An 18,847-nucleotide genomic window follows, 5' to 3' on the forward strand; every position below is an offset into this window, starting at 1 on the left:
AACAGGAAAGGAGGGGCCAAAATATCTTTAGCCATGCACTCCCTCTCCCTTCTCTCATCGCTCCCCCTAAAATTCTCCATTAACCCAAGCTACCCAACCAAATTCAAACAACAGGAAAGGAGGGGCCAAAATATCTTTAGCCATGCACTCCCTCTCCCTTCTCTCATCGCTCCCCCTAAAATTCTCCATTAACCCAAGCTACCCAACCAAATTCAAACCCACGATCTCAATTGGACCTCCCAAATGCAGCAGCAGCAGCAAACAGGAAAGGAGGGGCCAAAATATCTTTAGCCATGCACTCCCTCTCCCTTCTCTCATCGCTCCCCCTAAAATTCTCCATTAACCCAAGCTACCCAACCAAATTCAAACCCACGATCTCAATTGGACCTCCCAAATGCAGCAGCAGCAGCATCAGCAACGAGTCTTCGTTCTCCAACGAGGCAGTATCAGGAATGGTGGATGAGCTCCTAAAGAGAGAAGAGAACAAAGAACTACTCGATGGACTGAACGAGGCTTCGAAAAGAGTAGAGAGAGCGAGAGAAGCAATGGCTGAGATCGAGAGGCGAGAGGCTGAAGCAGTCAGGGCCAAGGAATACGTTGCTCAGCTGGAGAACAGGAAGTTGGAGGTCCGTTGTCCTTTGCTCTCTTAGCTGTTTGATTTTATTCCTGAACGAAAGGAAAGTTCAAATTTTGTGGGGATTTTGGATATACTGATGTTGTTATTTAATTGCATTTAGAAAACCCATCGAGTAAAAAGTTCAAATTTTATTGTACAAATTTGTGTATCCTTATCTCATCATGAAGTTGGCTTTAGTTTAGACGCCCCATTTCGAGTTAGGTTCCTGGATCTTGCAGGAACTCTACAAAATTTCTAAATACATGCTCTTGATAGAAGTGGATTTGTGTCCTCTTCACTGCATTTTGGTAGTGGAGAGTTTAATTTCTGTTATTATGCATTCATTTATGATTCATTTCAAATATAGCACTTGCCATGTCTCTGTAATTTGCGTTCATTTGCACCTTTTCGTTCGAAATCTATCGTCGATCACAATCATCCACTAAATAGTAGAATTTTGGGTTTGATGAAGCAGACTCTCCACTCCAAATGCGCCTTTAGGAACTTTTTGTGTGCGTGTGAGGTAAGACTCTAAAGTTCCCTAGGAACAAATGTTTCTTTCCACGTTTGAAATTACTTAATGGGTCACTCAAATACACAATTCCATAGGACAAGTATATGACCAACAATATTTTTATGGATCAAGGATTCAGGATGTTCGGTAAGTAAGTGTAACAAAAGTGAGAATGTTAAGACAAGAAATGAGTGCATTTGTGGGAGGTTTGAGATTGTTCCTATTGAGGATGACATGAGAGAGTTGATTGAGATGATTTAATCTTGGCCAATAAAGGCAACTAAACCATTTAGACAAAGTGGTAAGGTTATAGTTAATGAGGTAAGGAGGACTAAATGTAGTCCTGAAAGAACAAGGTGGGGAGCAAATAGGAAGAATCTCTACAGACAACAGTGAAGATAACCCTTAACAGAACTGAATGGAAGAATATAATTCATGTTGTAGCTGACATCAAAATTTTGGGATGAAGGATTTTTTGGCTTTGTTATTGTTGTCACTCTAATACACAATCCACTTCGTGCATCTTGTTTATCATGTCATTGAACACTTCTACATAGAAAAATATGCATTATAATAGCTTCTATAGCATCCGTCTAATGATTCCTTTTGTTCTGTATTAAACGGTCGTGCACTGAGACCATTAAACAAATGAATAGAATTCTTCAAATCTCAATTTATATCTATAAGAGTTATCCATTAGAATGACTGACAACATAGTTGAAAGGCCTTGTCCATATAAAATCTTCGTGTGCATCTGTGTGTGTGCTTCGTACACATACCACATGTGGCAGGGTCATCCCAATCGTCGTTTGTTGTTGCATTTAGGGGTGGTAAACGATCGAATCGAATCGAATACTAAAGTGTTCGTATTTGTATTTGTTTAAAATTATCGAATTCGAATGCATACTCTAATATTCATATATCTAGTTTTTCGAATTCGAACTCGATTACTTGGTATTTGATAAATATTCATGAATATTCACGAATACTTATCGAATATCAAAGTATATTTATTCTGCTAAAGAATTTGATTTTCAAATAGTATTAAAATTCATAAATAAAAATTATTCCTTTATAATATATGATGTATATATATTTAAATCAAGATTTTAATTAGAAAATAGATTTAAGATTATTTGAATCTTAAAATCAATGTATAAAACTTAAGTATAAATGGTAAGTGGGTTAAAAATATAACATAATATGTGCAATAATACAAATAATTAGTTGTGATCAAATTTTAAACGAATATTTAATAAACAAACGAATCGAATATGCATCTAGTTAAATTCTATTCGTTAGTAAACTCAAATACTAAAAAATATTTGTTTAGCGGTAAATGAACTACCGAATCGAATATGACCGAATAGTTATTCAAACAATTATCGAACTATTTGTTAATTATTTGGTTCATTTCCACCCCTAAGAGAAACTATCTTCTTGCAGCTAGGGGTGGTAAATGATCGAATCGAATCGAATACTAAGGTGTTCATATTTGTATTTGTTTAAAATTATCGAATTCGAATGCGGACTCTATTATTCATATATCTAGTTTTTCGAATTCGAACTCGAATACTTGGTATTTGATAAATATTCATGAATATTCACGAATACTTATCGAATATCAAAGTATATTTATTTCGTTAAAGAGTTTAATTTTCAAATAGTATTAAAATTTATAAATAAAAATTAATTCTTTATAATATATGATGTATATATATTTAAATCAAAATTTTAATTAGAAAACAGATTTAAGATTATTTAAGTCTTAAAATCTATATATAAAACTTAAGTAGAAATGGTAAGTGGGTTAAAAATATGACATCATATGTGTAATAATACAAATAATAAGCTGTGATCAAATTTTAAACGAATATTTAATAGACAAACGAATCGAATATACATCTGGTTAAATTCTATTCGTTAATAAACTCGAATACTAAAAAATATTTGTTTAGTGATAAATGAACTATCGAATCGAATATGACCGAATAGTTATTCGAACAATTATCGAACCATTTATTAATTATTTGGTTCATTTCCACCCCTAGTTGCATTTGTCCAGAAATTTATCTTTACAACTCAAGTTAAGAAGACATAAATTGCTTGGCCTTGCTTCTGATGTTGTTTTCACTTCCTCCTTTCAAAAGATTGAAAAATCGCAAAGAGAACTATTAGAAGCCAGAGCCATGGTAGATGAAGCTCAACGTTCTCTGTCATCAAACATGGATGAGAACAGTTTTGAAGATGCTCCAGCTGAAGAGGTAAACAAAGATAAAGAGAGACTGGAGTCTATAAAAGCTGCATCTATTTCAGCTATAATCGGAACGCTTGCCAGTCTACCCATTTCCTTGTATCAAGATACCAGCTACATTCAACTAAGCTTTCATCTGGCAATTATTTTCTCTAGTTGTGCTTTGTTCGGTGTTACCTATCGTTACATAGTGAGACGAGATCTAGACGATATACATCTCAAAACAGGGGCATCTGCAGCTTTTGGTTTCGTCAAAGGTGAGAACCATGACATTGTGAGATTTTCAACGAGAGCTTAAAAGTCAAAATAAATTTTTCATTCTCTTTATTGTAGGTCTTGCTGCATTGGGCGCTGGACAGCTTTCTGAAGTAGATATAAACAGCTTGATTTCGTACTCTGTTGATGGAGCAGTGTATGTGTCTCAAAGTGTCTTTATATTTCTTTCAGCTTCTGTTGCTCTAGATTTTTGTTTTAAGACGAAGCTTTTGAGTCCTTTTCCCATACGTGAGGTCAAGTAACATGTAGAATGAGCAGAGAAATATATCTTACTTGTGATAACAATGGCACATAATTGTTTTATTTTCACTTTTTTTTCCCTTGTGTTTAAACTGATGCAAAAGTGCTCCTAAGAAAGTTCTTAAATTGATCCTTAGTGCGCGCATGTAGCCAGTGTTGAACTACCTCGGTTTGCTTTTGCTACAATTATTTGAAATATTCAGGACTTAACATTTTTCTTTTTCTCAGAGGGAATTTTGTTTAGACCCTCGTGTGTTCCTTGAAGACAAAATGCCTAGAAGGCTTAAATCAAATTTAATGCATTCTAGTGTGTATATAAACAAATAAGCAAACGAATGCTCAATTGATTTAAGAAATAGAACCAACAAGCGATTTAGCCAGAAATGCATCTTTCAAACACATCTTCAACTAAATTCATTACACAAAGAGGCTCTATCTGTCACAACACAAAGATAACATGGGAAGAAAGCAGACCGAAAGTCAGAACATTATCAAAATTAGAGATTCACAAAAAGCTTACAATGCTTAAAACCTTCCATTTCTAATCAGATGAATCTAAAGGGCAAGGTTTCTAGCATTGACATCCAAAATGCACACAGTAGTATCAAGAACACGTATCTGTACAAAGTACAGAGATAAAGCCTATTTAGTACATTGGCAGTGAATCACTACTGTGGCCAAGAATCAGTGCTAAAATAACGAGGTCTTGTCCCATCTCATTCTCTTTTCATGTTGCTAAACATCTAAACAAAAGTTTTGGAGGTGAGAAATAATAATGGCACTTCCAAAACAACACTGCGTTGAATGAAGGCTGAAATTCAGCAGAGGCAAGTCAGCTGCTTCAAGGCCATGATTATAGTTCCCAAGAGGTAATATCGGCATGTTAGCTTTTATAAAATGAACTAGCTATTAAGTAAAAAAGGAACTTCTGTAAAAATTATGAACAACGAAGGGTATTAGGCTTCAGATTCAGTTCGGTTGTTGCTGTGAATATGATTCATGATATCAGAGATCTTCAAAATAGCATTCTGGACTGGATCATCAACGTCAGTCTCAGCATTCCCTAACCATGAAGGTGAATGCAATGCATATCGGTATTCGCTTTTTCCCCTCTTCACTTTTCTAAAGTTTGACAAAGCTTTTTCCAGGTCAGACTGTTTCAATGCTCTTGGTATCTGCGACATGCAACCAAAAAACTGGACCTAAATTCATTATATTATCGAAAAGGATGCTTATAAATCATAAACCCCCTTCACCACTGGCTAGAAAAGTTGTCATTACGCATAAATTTGGGAAGAATCTGACAGTGAAAGTTAATGACAATTACCATTAATCCTTTCCTAATTTACCGTTTTCAGAATATTAGACTCAATAATGCTCAGACATCATAGTGAAGCTAAAATGACAAGGAACCTTTTGCAGAAAAGTTTACCCATTTAACAGTATGACTCTATACTAAGATCAAATGACAAGGTATACTCTTACCTGTGGGGCCTTCCCTTTCTTTTCTTCCTCCAGCAACTGTCTAACAGGAAAATAGGCTGCTTGCTTGCAGAGTTCAAAAATATCCGAACCAGTAAAACTTTCACAAAGCCCAGCAATATAGTCATAATCAATGTCTTCATCTATTCTTTCCCCCTTCAGGACCACCTTCAATATCTTAACTCTCTCGCTCCGGCCAGGTATGCCAATTTCGAAAGACTGAGGAAAACGCCTGAGTATTGCCTCATCTAGCTCCGATGGACGGTTTGTAGCAGCTAAAACCATAACTCGAGCATTTTCTGCAATACCAATGCAAAAGTCATCAACTAAAACCTCTTTATAGCAAATCAAAGTACACCCTTTTAAATGAACAAACGATTGTGATTACTTCTGATGCAACGTCATTAGCAATCAGCTTATATTAGTTTTCATCTGCAAGTTCAATATGATCAACTCTGGGGATAAATGTGGAAAATCTTAGTTTGATAAACACACATACGTTTGCAATTACATGCAAATGCAGCAAATCATTGTAAGAGTAAGCCAGAACATAGATCTATATTGCCTTCTTCATGTCAAAGGGAAGAAAAAAAAAACCCTGAAAAGTAAATTGCAGCATTAACTAAAAAGCTGCAAAATTGAACCTTACTAACTTTGGCTTTGAAAATATTTGAATTGTTTCTACCAAACGTCTCAAAAATTAGTCACAACCAAATGCTTCACCCAAATTCAATATTCTGATAACTAACACAGGATACTTAAGTTATCCGCCTAACTTGATCTTCTAGGTAACAAACCAAGCTGCAACACTAAATTCAACATGTTGTTGGAGCCGATGGGCTACACAGACACAAAAGATGTATATACAAAAGTGAATGATAACAATGTACTATGTAATTGTTTTCGTCAAAAGTTGGTTTTGCTGTGGAATTCATTATATCTTCGTTCGATTACAACAAATTCAAATGGAATTCATTATATCTTCGTTCGATTACAACAAATTCAAAGAAATAGTCTTTTTATAAGACCTCTTTTACACAACAAAGAGAAAATTACAACTCTTGAGAAAATAACACAGAAGTCGTTTATCGAATCCTGTTTTGTGGGACTTTGCCTGTGCCTGGAGCGCTTTGACTCGTGGACCACCGATTCACAGATCGTGAAGGGGGCTTAATGATTCTTCCTTCGTTTATCGAAGTGAGAATTTGAAACGAAGATCTTATCAAAGTAAGATAGTCGTTCTTCTTAAGATCAAGTCAAAGCTCGAATCTCAAGGGAATCCAAGAATAACTCAAGTCTGCTCTCTCTCTCTCTGCTCTGGGTTGCTCTCTCAAGTGCTCGATCCTCGTCAGAAGTGACCCTAGGGGGAAAGTTGTCTCGCGTGCGAGATAGTGAACACTGTCTCGCGTGCAAGACAGTAAACACTGTCTCGCGTGTGAGATAGTAAAAACTGTCTCGCATGCGAGACAGTAAACACTGTCTCATATGGAAAGACAGTAAAGACTGTCTCGCATGGCGAGACAGTAAAGACTGTCTCGCGTGCGAGACAGTCTATGATAATCTCTTTTTTTTCCTTTTGAGTTGCGCTTTCAGTATTTTTTGACGCCTACAGATACCCCCTCCAAAGTGTTCCAGACTTATTCTTTTATAGAGGAGTCTGGGACACTTTGGATAAGACAGGTCTTATTTGCAATCCCTTCGATACTTGATTGAGTAGATCGTACGGAAGGACCTGTAAATGGCTTCAAATCTTGACCTCTTCATCATTTGGTCTATTCAGTGCTTTGTAGAATAGACAAAATTCTTCCGGTGTTACGTTTATCGCTTGACCGTTGTCGAAGTCTTGACTTAGAGCTGGTGTTGGATGACAGAGGAATAATTTATATTCATATACTCGTTGGGAGGTAGTCAGGTTATTCTTAAGAATATTCTAAGTGATATTCTCCGGAAACTTTCTGTTGGGGGTAGGGAAACAGTTTAAATTCGTGTACCTATTAGAGTATTCTGGTCTTTTTTTTGTTGGTAGAGATGAACCCGATGATGGAGAGGAAGAATTTTATATTCTATCTCCTGGTCTCTTGTTTGTTGGTAGAGATGAACCCGAAATCGGAGAGGAAGAATTTTATATTCTATCTCCTTGTCTCTTTTTTTGTTGGTAGAGATAAACCCGAAATCGGAGAGGAAGAATTTTATATTCTATCTCCAGATGCAAAGAAAACTCAAAGTGGAATCTCCACTTAGAGAATCTGGACGAGTTTGAATAATCCTAACTGTCATAAGGTTTGATTATTCAACTGAAAGTGGACCTCTCGTTCGTGGAATGAATCGAGAAGAGACTTTGGCTTTGTGGTCCTAACTGTAGTAAGGTTTGACCAATTGGGAGTTTTGAGACGATCCTAACTGTTTAAAGGTTTGATCGTTCAATTTGAGTGGACCTCTCGTTCATGGAAGGAATCGAGAGGGGATTTTGGCTTTGTGGTCCTAACTGTAGTAAGGTTTGACCAATTGGGAGTTTTGAGACGATCCTAACTGTTTAAAGATTTGATCGTTCAATTTGAGTGGACCTCTCGTTCATGGAAGGAATCGAGAAGAGACTTTGGCTTTGTGGTCCTAACTGTAGTAAGGTTTGACCAATTGGTCCTAACTGTAGTAAAGTTTGACCAATTGGGAGTTTTGAGATGATCCTAACTGTTTAAATGTTTGATCGTTCAATTTGAGTGGACCTCTCGTTCATGGAAGGAATCGAGAGGGGATTTTGGTTTTGGTCCTGACTGTTTAAAGGTTTGACCAAATGGGGACTTGAGACGATCCTAACTGTTTAAAGGTTTGACCGTTCAATTTGTGGACCTCTCGTTCATTGAAGGAATCGAGAGGGGATTTTGGTTTTGGTCCTAACTGTTTAAAGGTTTGACCAAATGGTGTGAGACGATCCTAACTGTTTAAAGGTTTGATCGTTCAATTTGTGGACCTCTCGTTCGTGGAAGGAATCGAGAGGGGATTTTGGTTTTGGTCCTAACCGTTTAAAGGTTTGACCAAATATGAGTTTTGTGAGGGAAGATTAATCTAAAGAAGTGATCGAATCTCATCTCAGTAAAAGAGCATTTGAAAATCATCGTGGGGATGTAGTGTTTATCACTTTGTTCGTAATGATCGGGTTATCCCTAAGAAAATTACATATAGCATTCTTCCGAGAACTTCCCGTTACATGAATCATCCACCCCCAGCTTTTCTTATTAAACCGGGTTTATCATTATATTCAGCTGCATGATCGGGTTATCCTTAAGAGTACTATGCATAGCGATCTCCAGGAACTTCCCGTGAAAGAAAGGAAATAGTTTAGACTCATATACTTGTTGGAGTATCGAGGAGCAGTTTATACTCGTATACTCTTCGGAGTGAGATGGAGAAGCAGTTTATACTCGTATACTCATCGGAGTCACATAAAGAAGCAGTTTATACTCGTATACTCTTCGGAGTTAGAGGAAAACAGTTTATACTCGTGTATCCAATGGAGTAAAGGTCGTCTTTACTCGGCTTGTTTCGCCGTTATGACGTCGGAGTCAATTAAGGCTTGGATTTTGTTTTTGAGTCCAAAACAAACCTTAGTGGGATGAAGAACCCTTCTGTGGTATGCACAGTAGTTTGTATCCGTAATCCTTTTAGCTCCCTCCTGATCTTTAATAGGCGGTAGCTCGATTTTGTCATTGGCGAGGAGGTATTCCGAACCTCGGATCGAGAGTCACGTTCCCAGCGATTGCAGATGTCGTCGGTCGGCTTCTCTCAGCTTTCTTTCTTTTAAGAAAGTGTTCAGCTTGTTCACCGCGTATTTTCAAATCCTTCCAAGTTTTGGATGGTACGACCCCCAGGGCTTCCAGGACATCGATGGAGAGATTACTGTGGCATGTTTGCAGGATGAACTCCTTTGTAATAGGATCTCTGCAATTCATTGTCTTGTTACGGAAGCGCTTGACAAAATTGTCGACTGACTCTCCGTCTTTTGGATAGGGATACGGAATACCCGTCTTCTTTACTTCCTGAGTGGACATCAAAGCATTGACTTTGTTTTCAAGGTCTTGCATTTTCTTGTCCTCATCTTCATCTCTCTCTGAGTGATGTTGAGCAGAAATAATTAGGTCATCCCCAGTGTTATTAAGCGGTGCAATTGAACCACCCCCAATATTGTTATTGGGAGGATCTGTTGAACCACCCCCAGTGTTATTATCATTGGGATGTGTATCAGCCATAATGATTTCATCCACTTCTGGATCACTGTCATCTACAACATTCTGAGTGTGGCGGCTGGATTCAGCTCGCTGACTGGACTCAGGAGGTTGAGACCGTCGAGTTAGCAATTCTCTCATTTGTTGGATAGCTAACTCCATCTCTGTTTTCATCTCAACTCTAATTTCTTCACGTTGCTTCGCTAGAGCTTCTTGAAGTATTTGAGCAAATTGATCAGAGGTGATCGTGAGTACTTCTCTGGTTTGCCCTGTGCTAGATATGGTATCATCCGAAGCGATCGCAGAACAAGTGTCCGAGAGTTCATCCTCCGAGGACATTCCTTCTTGCATTCTCTTGTAATCTCTACGTCTGATAGCTCTTAACTGGAGTCGAGACATCCGTTGGGCAATTCTTGAATTGACTTTTCCTCCTGGGGAAAAATCAGGATTTGATTCATTTGAATGCCGTTTAGATTTTCCTTTATCAGCCATATTAATGGTGACTTCAGGGAATTCATCCTCTTGAATAGCAAACTTCTTGCTGAAACGTTTCGGCCTGGGCTTTGACATTTCGGTGAAAAGCCTCTGGAACACTGAAACTTTTTGCGGGATGACTTCTCGTTTGGCGTAGTTATATTCCGTCAATACTGCTCTAATGAGTCGTGCACAGGAACAATGACAGCTTATTTCTCGAATAACTCTCTTTCGAAATTTATTCACACCCCCAACTTGATAATACGATTCATCGGTATGATTGCCAAAAAATCGTATCGTCTGTTGGCATGACCTCCCAGGTATGACGATGTCATTTGGTGAATGCGTCTTCTTCTGGGGGTGTAAAACCTTGTTGACATTCTCAGAATAATTTATTACTGTCTTTGAGCGATCCAAGGTTATGTCGGGAGTCGCACGTTTAGAACCACCCCCTTGCGGGTATGGAGTCTTAACGGGCTCCGAATGCTGATTTTGCTTAAGTCCAGACTTCGGAATCCAAACTTTGTAGAATTTTGGTGGTTCTTTGGCCACCGTTTTCTTGTTTCTTTCTCGTCTTTGTTGTGAAAGAGCACAGGCATAAGCAGCGTTTGCACGACGCTTTTGTATACGTTCTTTGAGGGTTGAGCGAGCCCTCTTGATTAAAGTCCATTCATCCGTCGTTAGTTTAGCTGAAATATGAATGATTGGTTGTTGAGACAACTGAACCACTCGATGTCTCCTCGACTCTAGGTCCGCGTGATAACGAACCCCGTCGGTTTGTTCCAAGGCCTTAGCTATTTGACGAGCGCGGCGCTGACGTTGTCTCTGATGAGCCCTCTTTGTCAGTGCCGGTGGGCTTTGATTCGATGACTCTTTAACTAGATAAGAGTCATTGTGAGCAGAAGTGTTGCGAGTAAAATTCTCAGCAACAATCAGGCGAGAGTCTTCATTTTGTGCCTTCTTTGGCATGTAAGTCTTCCTCAATTGTGAGATCCTCTTATACTTGCGAGACAATGAAGATCTTGAAGAGGATGATGAGAGATATTCCTCAAACTTGGTTTGGTCGAATTCGTATTCGACCATGGATTCAACCGGGATCTTGATGATTGGCTGCGACACGACGGTCTCGGCAGCGAGACCGTTGGCTCCCACTGTGGTCGCCAGTTTGTTTTCGTCAAAAGTTGGTTTTGCTGTGGAATTCATTATATCTTCGTTCGATTACAACAAATTCAAAGAAATAGTCTTTTTATAAGACCTCTTTTACACAACAAAGAGAAAATTACAACTCTTGAGAAAATAACACAGAAGTCGTTTATCGAATCCTGTTTTGTGGGACTTTGCCTGTGCCGGGAGCGCTTTGACTCGTGGACCACCGATTCACAGATCGTGAAGGGGGCTTAATGATTCTTCATTCGTTTATCGAAATGAGAATTTAAAACGAAGATCTTATCAAAGTAAGATAGTCGTTCTTCTTAAGATCAAGTCAAAGCTCGAATCTCAAGGGAATCCAAGAACAATAGTGTCTGCTCTCTCTCTGCTCTAAATTGCTCAATAATGTGCTCGATCCTCAGCAGAAATGACCCTAGGGGGGTATTTGTAGCCTCTGGGGTATTATTTACAAAAACTCAACAAACGGCAACCGAGACAGCAAAGACTGTCTCGGGTTCTGAGACAGTAAACACTGTCTCGGGTTCCGAGACAGTAAATATTATCTCGGAAATCCTCAACTTCCAGACAGTTTTCTTGTAACTGTCTTCCCACGTTTTAAAACTCTGTTATCTTGGCAGTTATCAACGTGATTCTCGCCCACGATGTTTCCCACGTTCCTTGGCAGTTAATGGACGTGTGTGGCGGTTAAAACAGTTCTGAAACTATCTCGCGTGCGAGTGTCTCGCGTGCGAGACAGTCTATACTTGTATCTTTTTTTTCCTTTTGAGTTGCGCTTTCAGCATTTTTTGACGCCTACAGTAATCACAGTAGAGACATAGAACAACACACAAGGATTTAACGTGGTTCGGTCAGTATGACCTACGTCCACGAGCGAGCACAACAGAGAAATTTACTAATTATAAAAGAGAAGATTACAAAAGAAGATCACTTTAGTAGCTCACCAAACTCACACAAAGAAGAGAACACTCAAAAACTCTCTTTTTCTTTTCTCTTCAACTCTTTCTTTATTCTCTGTTCTGAATGCATTTACCTATCATCTTCATCGGTATTTATAGCTTCAAAAAAAGGTTGGTGAAATAGTAAAAGGTTGGTGGAATAGTGATGGGAGTAAGTGAAATAGTATCTTGGTTGGTGAACTTTGAATTCATATTCAAAGTCAAAGAAATAACAAAATCTCCACATTGACTTTGAATATGAAGATCTTCTCTTCACTGCTGTCTCGCCAAAACCCCCTTACGGGCTTAACCTCCGTTTTGTTAAGCTCCAAGTAATTCGAGACAATACTCGAACTTGCACGAATGTATGAGCTTCGTCATCATATCTGTTGGATTATCTGTAGTATCAATTTCCTTAATCTTAATGACTTTAATTTTTCTAATAAAATGATATCTGACATCTATATGCTTGGTTCTTTCATGATTCATCTCTTGCTTCGTCAAATGTATAACATTCTGGCTATCACAAAATACCATAGTAACACCTTGGTGTAAGCCGAGATCTTCAACTAGACCTCTCAACCAAATAGCTTCTTTCACTGCTTTTGCTACTGCCATATACTCTGCCTTTGTGGTAGACAGAACAACTGTCGACTGTAGAGTCGCATTCCAACTAAAAGCACTACCTGAAAGAATGAATATATAACCTGTCAGGAATCGTCTCTTATCCAAATCGCCCGCATGATCTGAATCAGAATAACTAAGTATTCTGCAATCTGAGTTTGTGTTCTTGTCAAAATATAAACCAATATTAGCAGATCCTCTCAAATATCTAAGTATCCATTTAGACTGCTAATGGACCTTTTCAGACTTATCCATATACCGACTCATAACACTGATTGCATGTGAAGTATCTGGATGGGTGCAGACCATAACATACATAATGCTTTTTAACTGCTTTAGCATAAGGAACACAATACATGTACTGTTCCTCTTCAGTGTAAAGTGATAAATTTGCTGAAAGACGAAAATAAGCAGCAAACGGAGTCTTCACAGGCTTGGCATCAAGCATGCCAAATCTCCCCAACAACTTCTTGATGTATTTCTCCTGAGATAAAAATAAACTTCTTTCTCGCTTGTTCCTGTGAATCTCCATCCCCAAAATTTACTTCGCTGCTCCCAAATCCTTTATCTCAAACTCATGTTTCAGTTGAAATTTCAACTCGTTGATTTCTGACATATCTTTAGCTGCAATCAACATGTCATCAATATACAAAAACAAATATATAAAGGAATCATTATTGAGTTTTTATGATAAACACAACTATTATTTACTCCTAGAGTAACCATGCTCAGATATGAAAGTATCAATATGTCAAATACCAATATCTCGGTCAAGCCATAAAGAGATTTCTTCAACCTACACACATGATCTTCTTTACCTTCAATAACAAACTCTTACGACTGATGCATAAAGATCCGCTCTTCAAGCTCGCCACGTAGAAAAACCGTCTTAACATCAAGTTGCTCAAGCTCTAAATTAAAATGAGCAACCATGACAAGTAACACGCGAATTGAGATGTATTTTACAAGTGGAGAGAATACTTCATTGAAGTCCACGCATTCGGTCTGACTGTAGCTTTTAACCACCAAGCGTGTCTTATATCGTACAGATTATGTATCTGGAGTTCCTTCTTTTTTCTTGAACATCCATTTACAGCCAACGATCTTCTATCTCCTTGGTGGCTTCACTAACTCTTATGTCTAGTTCTTGTGAAGAGACTTCATCTCTTCAGTCATCACAACAGTCCAATCTGTAGCTTCACTATCATTAATAGCCTCCTTGTAGGTAGAATGTTCTGAAATCTTAATCGATTCTGTTATACTCAAAGTGTAAGCAAACATGTTTACATAACGTTGAGAATGTCAGATCTGCCTTTTTGTTCTCCCGGTGACAATATTATATTGTTGTTCTTGTGGTGTATCGCTATTTGAAGTTGAGCCTTTCGCAGTGTCAACTGCTTCAACATGAACGCCCTCAAACACTCTCTTTGAAGTTGAGCTCTCTAGAAACATGGATTTCTCATCAAAAATAACATCCCTATAATAATAAACTTAGGTGATTTGAGATCAAAACACCACAATCTATATCCCTTCACCTCAGTACCCTTCAGCTCAATAGTATATCCTAGAAAGATAGCTTTCTTTGCTCTAGGTTCAAGCTTACTATCATTAACGTGAAAATAAACAGAATCAAATACTCTTAAATGAGAGTAATTAGCAGGGACACTAGACCATACCTCTTCTGGAGTTTTAAAATCAATTGCTGTAGAAAAAAATCTATTTATCACGTAACAAGCTGTATTGATTGCCTCGGCTCAAAAGTCTTTTGACAAACCGGCATTAGAGAGCATGCACCGAGTTCTCTCTAAAAGCGTTCTGTTCATCCTTTCTGCAACTCCATTTTACTGTGATGTATGCCGAACTATACGATGATGTATAATACCTTCATTCTTGTAGGACTAATCAAACTCTGTGGAACAAAACTCCATCTCATTGCCGGTTCTGAGGCGCTTCACTTTCTTTCTTGTTTTCTTCTCAATCATAGCCTTCCATTACTTAAAGATTGTAAACACATCACTTTTATGCTTCAAAGGATATACCTAAACTTTTCTAGAATAATCATCAATCAATGTTAGCAGAAAACGAGCTCTCCCTTTCGATGGAACCTGAGAGGAACCCCAAACATCTGAATGAATATAATCTAAAGTACCCTTAGTTCTGTAAACACCGATACTAAAGAAGACTCTATGGTGTTTACCGAAAACATAATGCTCACAAAAGTCTAGTTTGCTAGTTTTCTGACTACAAAGCAAACATTGTTTGCTCAATACATCTAGTCCTCTCTCACTCATATATCCTAACCGCATATGCCACAAACGTGTAGTGTCAGAATATGAATCCTTTGAGAATGACACCGCTACAGAACCTATCATTGTACTACCTTCAAGGATATAAAGTGTATTTACCTACTTTCCTTTCATAACAACAAGAGAACCTTTACTAACTCTCAAAACTCCACCTTCAGCCGAAAACTTAAAACCATTTGAGTCAAGGGTGTCTAAAGAAATGACATTTTTCTTTAACTCTGGTATATGTCTGACATTGCTCGGTGTTCTAATAATATCATCATGAGTTCTGATTTTAATTGATCCGACCAACAGTCTTGCAAGGTATGTTATTTCCCAACATGACATTCTCACCATCAATAGAGTGATATGTGACAAACCAATCTCTATGCGGACATATATGGTAGGAACAACCCGAATTAAGAAACTCTCCACATTGACTTTGAATATGAGGATATTCTCTTCGTTGCTGTCTCGCCAAAAGCCCCTTACGGGCTTAACCTTCGCTTTGTTGAACTCCAAGCAATTTTTGTTGTACTAGGAGAGCCTTATTTTGACTCTCCACAAACCGAAGCTATTTCTCCACTTTGTATTTTGCAGAAGACATCTTGAAGCTCACTAGAATAACACTTGCTCTGATACCAATTTGTTATTTCTTTGACTTTGAATATGAATTCAAAGTTCACTAACTAATAGACTATTTCACTTACCCTCATCACTATTCCACCAACCATTTATTATTTCACCAACCTTTTTTTGAAGCCATAAATACCGATGAAGGTAAGAGGTAAATGCATTCAGAACAGAGAGAACAAAGAAAAAGTTTGAAGAGAAAAGAAAAAAAGAAAAAAAGAGTTTTGTTAGATATTAGAGTGATCTCTTTTTGTAATCTTTTCTTTTATGATTAGTAAATTTGTCTGTTGTTCTCGCTCGTGGACGTAGGTCATACTGACCGAACCACGTTAAATGCTTGTGTGTTATTCTCTATCTCTACTGTGATTACATAGTACACTGTTATCATCCACTTTTGTATAGACATCTTATGTGTCTGTGTAGCCCCTCGGCTCCAACACATGTTTTGAATTGTCCAAGACCTGCAATTCTATGGTTAGGTAATAGCTAAGCCCTCATCCTGTAATACGTATGAACTGCATATATCAACCATGTCTCTCCTCCTTCATGCATCCATGTGTACCACATGCAAGCAAATGTGACATAACGTGTGCATTGTGAATGCGATATTCATAGGTTCATGCATGATCAAGATAGGTGTTTGCACATGCCAAGTACATGGTGAACAATATAGATATATAAGTATGATTCATTCATTTATCACGACAAACAAATCTATGTTTAAAAACCTTTTTAATTTTCCACGTTTCTAGTTCCTCATTCTTTTTGTTGAAGGAGTACTATTATGCCGAACCACTCGATACATCTGATAGAAGTTCCAAAAGTACACAATAATCTTATTTCTTCATAGCATGCAAATCATGATAAATGTCATGAGCTAGCCATCTGCCAAGTAGGAATAACTATCTTGCTTATGCAGTAGGAGATAAAGCAAGAAAGCAAATGAGATGTTAGCATAAGCCCAAATTCCATAGCCTACTCAACTGACTTTCATGTTAGATCCCCATATCAATATGAAGAGGTGTAGTCATTGATTCATTAATCGGCAACACGAATCCATACAACTAATTCCAGAAAAGAAAGCTATCCGAAATGAGGTCAACACGACAAAGGTAATCTCTACGACTACGAGTACGCTGAGAATGTCTGGGCTAAAGGCTTTATTGTTATTGTTGTGTTATGAGTACAGCATAAACATCTTCCAATCCCGTAACATCTAGAATACTGACACGCGTACAATGGGTTCTAGTGTTGCAAGCTATAAAATTAGTCAGCAAAGCAGAACACGGATTACATGTCGAACCAGACCTACAAGAAAGATGTTCAGACTGTGATGAAATTACAAGCCCCATAGCAAATGAATGAAAGGTAACCAGATGGCTTTAAAAGGTTCCATGACATCATATAAACAAAAAATACTAATGAAACAAGTCAGACACTCACGGTCTGTGGTGAAACCATCCCACAGGGACATAAACTCGGTTTTCATGTTAGCCATGGCTTCATGGTCCGTGCTACGGCGCTGCCCCAAGAAACTATCAACCTCGTCAATAAAAATGATAGCAGGCTGGAGCTTATGGGCGAGAGTAAACACCGCAGCCACTGCAAAAGTTGAAGAAAGAAACACTGAGCACAGCATTACGTCGGGATCAGACGAACGTGATATTTGCAGAGAACTCCAACATGGGAGGATTAACGCCCGTAAGCTTACGTACCGAGCTTTTGAGCATCTCCAAACCATTTACTCATCAAATTAGACACCCTCACATTGATAAAAACAGCACCGGACTCCTTAGCGATGGCCTTTGCTAGCATTGTTTTCCCGGTCCCCGGGGGTCCATACAGCAGAACCCCCTTCTGCGGACTAAGAAGCTTCCCGTGCGAAAACAACTCAGGTCTCCTCAGGGGAAGGATGATCAGTTCAAATAATTCTCGCTTAATCTTGTCGAGACCTCCAACGGACTCAAACTCGACATCGATATGAACAGGATTTATAACATCGCACGCTATCACGTCCTACAAATGTAATTAACGTAAACTGTCACAATGTCCATTCTAGGGTTTATGCAAACAGCTAACTGAAGCAAAAGTACCAAAAACTTATCGATAAAAACCGCCAAAAATCCCAAAAAGAAAAAAAAAGAGGAAGAGTAATAATCGAAGATAGAAGGAGACCTCATACTGATTAGTGTTGGTTAGAGGTCGGCCGAGCCTCTTGGCGATCTCCCTCTTCTGCTTGAGCGCCTTCTTCGATGCGGCGTGGTTAGCGTCGAGCTTACGGAGTGCGGCGCAGAGAACGAGGTAACTGAGCCCCGCGCTCGCCGCGTAGAGGGCTAGCTCTTTCAAGAACCTCGACCCTTCCATCGCCGACGACCAAGCTTTTCTTTTGATTTTTCTCCTTCTTGATTTTTTTTTTTTTTTTTAGCCCCGCGCTCGCCGCGTAGAGGGCTAGCTCTTTCAAGAACCTCGACCCTTCCATCGCCGACGACCAAGCTTTTTTTTTTTTTTTTTTCCTTTTTTTTTTTTTTTTTTTTTTTTTTTGATCGGTTTAGAAATGGAAATAGAGGAGCCAAAGTGTTTTCTGTCGCTCTGGCCTTGCGGCCTAAGAAAGAGAGTACGATGAGGATGGGTCGGGTCGTAAACGGGTCGGGTATCTATCATATCAAGTACTCGGTTCGTTTTGAGTTCTCGTGTTTAAACTGCAAGATGAGATCGTTCTGAAATTGATCCTTTTTGTGCGTGTATAAGTTGCTAGCGTTGAAGTAGGCGGTATGCCTTTGCTACAGAGTACCAAACAGCCCCTAAATGTCTTTAGCTCTCTCGCCTTGGCCAGGTGTGACAATTTCAAAAGCCTGAGTAAATCGCCCAAGTATTGTCTCATCTAGCGCAGATGGACGGTCTGTAGCAGCTAAAACCATAACCTGAGCATTTTCTGCGATACCAGTGCAATATGAGTCTTCTACTAAAACCTCTTTATAACAAACCAAAACACATGCACCCTTTAAAATGAACAACAATTTGTTATTATCTGTCATATAACACCGCGTTATAGCAATTAACTTGCATTATTATTATTATTCTTTTTTTTTGTGTCCTCTTCATATGTTCGTGCATGATTAAGATT

At 38.5% G+C, this 18,847-nt stretch overlaps 2 protein-coding genes across 2 annotated transcripts; one reads left to right on the forward strand and one right to left on the reverse strand.

The window, feature by feature from the left end:
- On the forward strand, positions 111-3,980 carry LOC109822731. The gene is made up of 4 exons (XM_020388978.1): positions 111-207; positions 359-626; positions 3,281-3,641; positions 3,718-3,980. Exons 1-4 carry the CDS (start codon positions 143-145, stop codon positions 3,900-3,902), a joined length of 879 nt encoding a protein of 292 aa, XP_020244567.1. The 5' UTR covers positions 111-142; the 3' UTR covers positions 3,903-3,980.
- LOC109851268 (ATPase family AAA domain-containing protein 1-like) lies at positions 4,372-18,140 on the reverse strand. The gene is made up of 5 exons (XM_020421324.1): positions 17,899-18,140; positions 17,439-17,739; positions 17,167-17,325; positions 5,386-5,681; positions 4,372-5,075 (listed from the first exon to the last, which is right to left on the reverse strand). Exons 1-5 carry the CDS (start codon positions 18,085-18,087, stop codon positions 4,857-4,859), a joined length of 1,164 nt encoding a protein of 387 aa, XP_020276913.1. The 5' UTR covers positions 18,088-18,140; the 3' UTR covers positions 4,372-4,856.

This window comes from Asparagus officinalis, chromosome 8 (genome assembly GCF_001876935.1).
Source record: "Asparagus officinalis chromosome 8, Aspof.V1, whole genome shotgun sequence".
Classification (NCBI taxonomy): Eukaryota; Viridiplantae; Streptophyta; class Magnoliopsida; order Asparagales; family Asparagaceae; genus Asparagus; species Asparagus officinalis.